At 40.4% G+C, this 4,458-nt stretch overlaps 1 protein-coding gene across 1 annotated transcript; it reads left to right on the top strand.

The window, feature by feature from the left end:
- Positions 1-2,222: 2,222 nt before the first annotated feature.
- On the top strand, positions 2,223-3,892 carry LOC119571891. The gene is made up of 3 exons (XM_037918987.1): positions 2,223-2,330; positions 3,358-3,424; positions 3,581-3,892. Exons 1-3 carry the CDS (start codon positions 2,234-2,236, stop codon positions 3,762-3,764), a joined length of 348 nt encoding a protein of 115 aa, XP_037774915.1. The 5' UTR covers positions 2,223-2,233; the 3' UTR covers positions 3,765-3,892.
- Positions 3,893-4,458: the final 566 nt, after the last annotated feature.

Below are 4,458 nucleotides of genomic sequence, written 5' to 3'. Positions count from 1 at the left end.
GACCACAGCAGACCTCTTAACCAGGTGTCCAGCATACCTTGCGGCGGCTGCGACAGGACGTGGACGAATCGACCGACACCGCGGCGCTCACCGATGACATGACAAGAGGAGCGCCTTCGTAATTCACGTCGGCACCGACGGCCACCTTCTAAGTGGTCCCAGGCCTCTATTATCAAGCGAGGCCTGTCCCATCGACAGAGGAAGATGGTAGAAGCGGCGTTCTTAATATTCAATCAACAACTCTAACATCGCGACGGGGAGCCGAGAACTAGCCAAGGTCGTCGCAAGCCTAATCACCTAACCGCTCAGTACATATATATACCGCTGTGCCTTTTATCCTGTATGCCCTCAATAAGCAATATAGCGAAAAGATTTTCAATATATGTGTTTTTGTGTTCTTTTCGTTGTTCTATCTGCAATTCCTCATCGTAAAAACTAGCTATTTATACTTAAAACATAAACAGCTCAAGGCGTGCGCGCGAAACTAAGGAAAATATACACCTACATAACCATTACACTCTAAACACAATGCAGCAATTGACCTATGGATAAGACAGTCAACAACCAAGAAAATGAGAGGGAAACCATCAATGAGATATACCACGTTAGGGGTTACAGCAACTTGTCACAAATATTGCCGAAGAGAAAGAAATAAGGAAAACAGAAAATATGAGATAAGATATTTAGAAAAAAAAAACGATAATTCACAGCCTCAGGGGAAACTATGCATTTCAGACTTTATATATTTATAATATCAAACTTTAGAAAATAAATAGATTTTCATTTCCAAGCTGGGGGCTTCAATGCCCTCCAAGTAGTGAGACTTGGTCCAAAATATGTTTGACGGTTACAAAAATGAGCAAGACTAGACTGACTCTGTCCCAGATTTTCAGAGACTTGTGACTTAGCCGTGGGTGTGGATGAGGGTCCTGCGGGACTTAGCTGCAGGTGGCTAAAAGGTTATATGAATATAACTATGGTAACTTATTTCTCACAGCGGCATATGAATTTAATTCCATTGACATATTAACTTTCTACTGGGTGACAGTGACTAGGGATTTCTACTTATGGCTCGATATCTGGCGGCGCACTAAAGCCGAAACAGCAAGGTGCGGAAGGCAGGTAATGCACTGCCTTGTGCGGGTGCGCAGTAATGCGTAGTAGTTACATCCTGGCCCTCTTGGCCAAGATGTAAGATGGGCGAAGGTCAGCCTTCACGCAGGTGTGCTTCAACCAGAACGCCCGCAGCTGTAGAGGATAACCCAGGATCGTCGTCATGGAAGCGAATCTGTTGCGTAGCGATGGTGCACACAAGGGCGAGGCGCAAGCGGCCGAGGTGGATATGCACGCCCCAACAAGGCCAGATGATAGCGCTTCACTCTTCTGTCCCCAGCAGTCGTCTTCCTGTATAAAGTTCCTCCTTGAGCCGGATGCAGATGTTTGGTAGAGCTTTCGTTTTTGACACTCTAGCAGGCAGAAGCAGCACCAGTCTCGTCAGACAGAGACAACAGACAGATGAAGACACTACAGGAACTTGCTCTCCACCACCACGCTCTCAACACCCTGGGAGATGGGCCTCACATCCACCTTCCTTAATGAACCCAAAAGCTAAAACCCTTTCAAATACCTGCACCTTGGCTAACCTCTGCCTCATTGACATTGACATCTTGTTGATATCTGGTAGCAGAGAACTTGTTTCTTATCTTATGGTAGTGGTGCTCGAACTTCACAACGCTAACGCCAATTCACCGATGCTCTGTTGCCAATCTACGTTACCTCCTGACAAAATATGTCTCCTGCCTCGCTTGACATTCAGCCATCTCTACCAGACCTACGTCTAACCATATCTTTACTACTACTTCGTGCTGCTCACTCTCGCCTTTTCTACCCTCCTAAAGCAACGATATGATTCCTTTTTCTGCTCCTCCACCCTCGCCGCCTCCTCGCCATTTCGAAAAGTGTCATTAGCACCAGATTAGCACCCTCTCTACCCCGACCCTAGCTTTATATATGTTACCTTCTATCACTTGCTAAGGACAATGCACCATACACCACTCAACGAACTCATATTGTCATCTTTATATTACAAAACTTCTCTTTCCGTGCGTTCACTTGGGCAGTGCGCACCGTGCGTTTCGTGGCGAAATCAAAAACAAAAACAAAACATTTCGCGAAGCGTTGCGTGGCGAAGCGAGCGGGGCTTCTCCTCGCGGAATGTTTGTGAACAACAAAGATGGCCGCCTACTCGGAACCTCTGAAGTACCTCTGCCCAACTTGGAACGCATATTTCTTGGTTTTGGAAGAAGATCAGGAACACGTAATGACTTGTGGTAAGTGTCTGAATATAATAAGTGCAAATTTACAACATGTAAACCTAAAATATGATTAGCATTTAATTAAGAAATAAAGTTGGAAAGAATCATAATAAATGTAAATGTTTGCATGTTCAGTTCTTATCTAATCAGTAACTGTAATGGAGATCAAAGTACATCAACTACGTGGCTTTCAGGACTGGGGCAGAATATGTATAGATTTTGTTCACAGGCAATTGCAGCATTAATACATCTACTTACACCACAAATTGTTGTGATTGTATATACCATAAAAGACATTGTATTCTTTCATACTAATTTGAGTTGTAGTCCTTGAGTTGATTCAGTGGGCTTAGCATTGCATTTGAAGATTTAAAAAAAAGAATGATCAAATATATATATATATATATATATATATATATATATATTGTTACGCCGGCCGCCTCGTCTCCCAGCCACCAACACAAGGCAGGCTAGGCAGACGGCGTGCTATCCACAGGGTCGTGAACACTGAACAGCTCCAAGAGGCACCGAGCACCACAGCGTCCCAGAACACCAAGAGGGGAAACGCCAAGTGGGGAGGCAGGGCACGAAGTAAACATAAAATGACAGTCTTTCCTTTATTTACACAAGTTATTTACCCGTACACTTTTCTATAGGCACAATACAGGGGGGAAACCAGCATGTCATACTGCACGATACAGCTTATAACAGGGCAACACAAAGTTTATCAGGTCACAAAGGCACACCCGAGGTCTTAACAGGAGCAGAACCCAACCGCGTCTCCCTCTTGGCTTGTTCCTCCGCTCCTCCGCTCACAGCCAGCTGCGTCATGTTTGCCCAGGTCCCTTCATGTTAACACATGTTTCGCACAGAGACAAAGACCCACTGGCGTAGCAATATATATATATATATATATATATATATATATATATATATATATATATATATATATATATATATAAGTAGTATATTATGTGGAAAATATATGGTTTAATAGAGGAGAAACAGAGGTTATGCTCATATAGAACGTTTGAAATTTCAGCAAAACTGCAGACACCTGTGGATTCTTACGAGCCTCCTCAAGAATTGACTTTGGAGCCAACGGAAGGGTTTGTAATTCTGTTAAATTTGTTTAGAAAGTACTAACATTTATAGGTGAGAAAATACTGAGTTACTAGTACTTAATTCCATTAAACACTATCGTACATGAACATATGTTTTACCAGTATCTTAAATTTGTAGTAAAGGATATTTTTTAATTGCAGGTTCTGCCATTATATGGTCAACAGCAACAACACTGTTGTTGATAAAAGCATAGTGACAATAAACATAATTTTTCCAGCAGCACAAAGAGGATATACAAAATATGGGAAGATATTGCTTCAGTGCTACAAGATGCTGGACATCCTGTCACTGGGGAAATTTGCGACAAAAAGATGCGCTGACTAAAAACAGGTTTGTATATTTACCTGAATGGACACTTTGTTCAGATGCTATTAGACTGTTTTTGGTTACCTTATATATATTGTATAAAGTTTTCCATACTTCCTTTATCTTATTGTTTTTTTTTTTTTTTTTTTTTTTTTTTTTGTCTTTAAGGTTTTATGATTTTATTTGTTTTATTTTGAAATGCCTTGAAATTCAATTATTTTTGTTTATCTTTGCGTGTAAAGGCATTTGTTTTGTAAATATTAATTACAGGCAAGTTGTATTCTAGTTGCTGCTTTAGTCATTTGTTCTGTAAACCTCAGGTAAAGCCAGGTAACATTTATGTTTTATAGTTATAAGTGTTTTCCAAAAGTTCAAATATATATTTTTTTGCTGTAGCCATTAAGGTTTTATGTTTTTGTCTGTTTGCCTTTGTGCCTTAAAATAAGTCTTTATTTGTTAAACCCTTGCATGTAAAGGCATTTGTTTTGTAAATATAAAGTAAAGGCAAGTTGCATTTAAGTAATTGCTCTAGCTCAGTTGTTCTGTAAATGTCAGGAAATATATATATTTTTTGTACTGTAGTCTTTAATGTTTATCATTTCATTTGTTATACCTTCATGCCTTGAAATGGAAATGTTTATTTGTTAATTCTTTGCATGTAATGGCAGTTATAACAAAAGATTCAGTACACTACATGCTCAGGTGCTTAAAC

Source organism: Penaeus monodon, unplaced genomic scaffold, assembly GCF_015228065.2.
Source record: "Penaeus monodon isolate SGIC_2016 unplaced genomic scaffold, NSTDA_Pmon_1 PmonScaffold_855, whole genome shotgun sequence".
Taxonomy (NCBI): Eukaryota; Metazoa; Arthropoda; class Malacostraca; order Decapoda; family Penaeidae; genus Penaeus; species Penaeus monodon.
The sequence above is the reverse complement of the archived record's forward strand: the minus strand, read 5'-3'. Positions and strand labels throughout refer to the sequence as shown.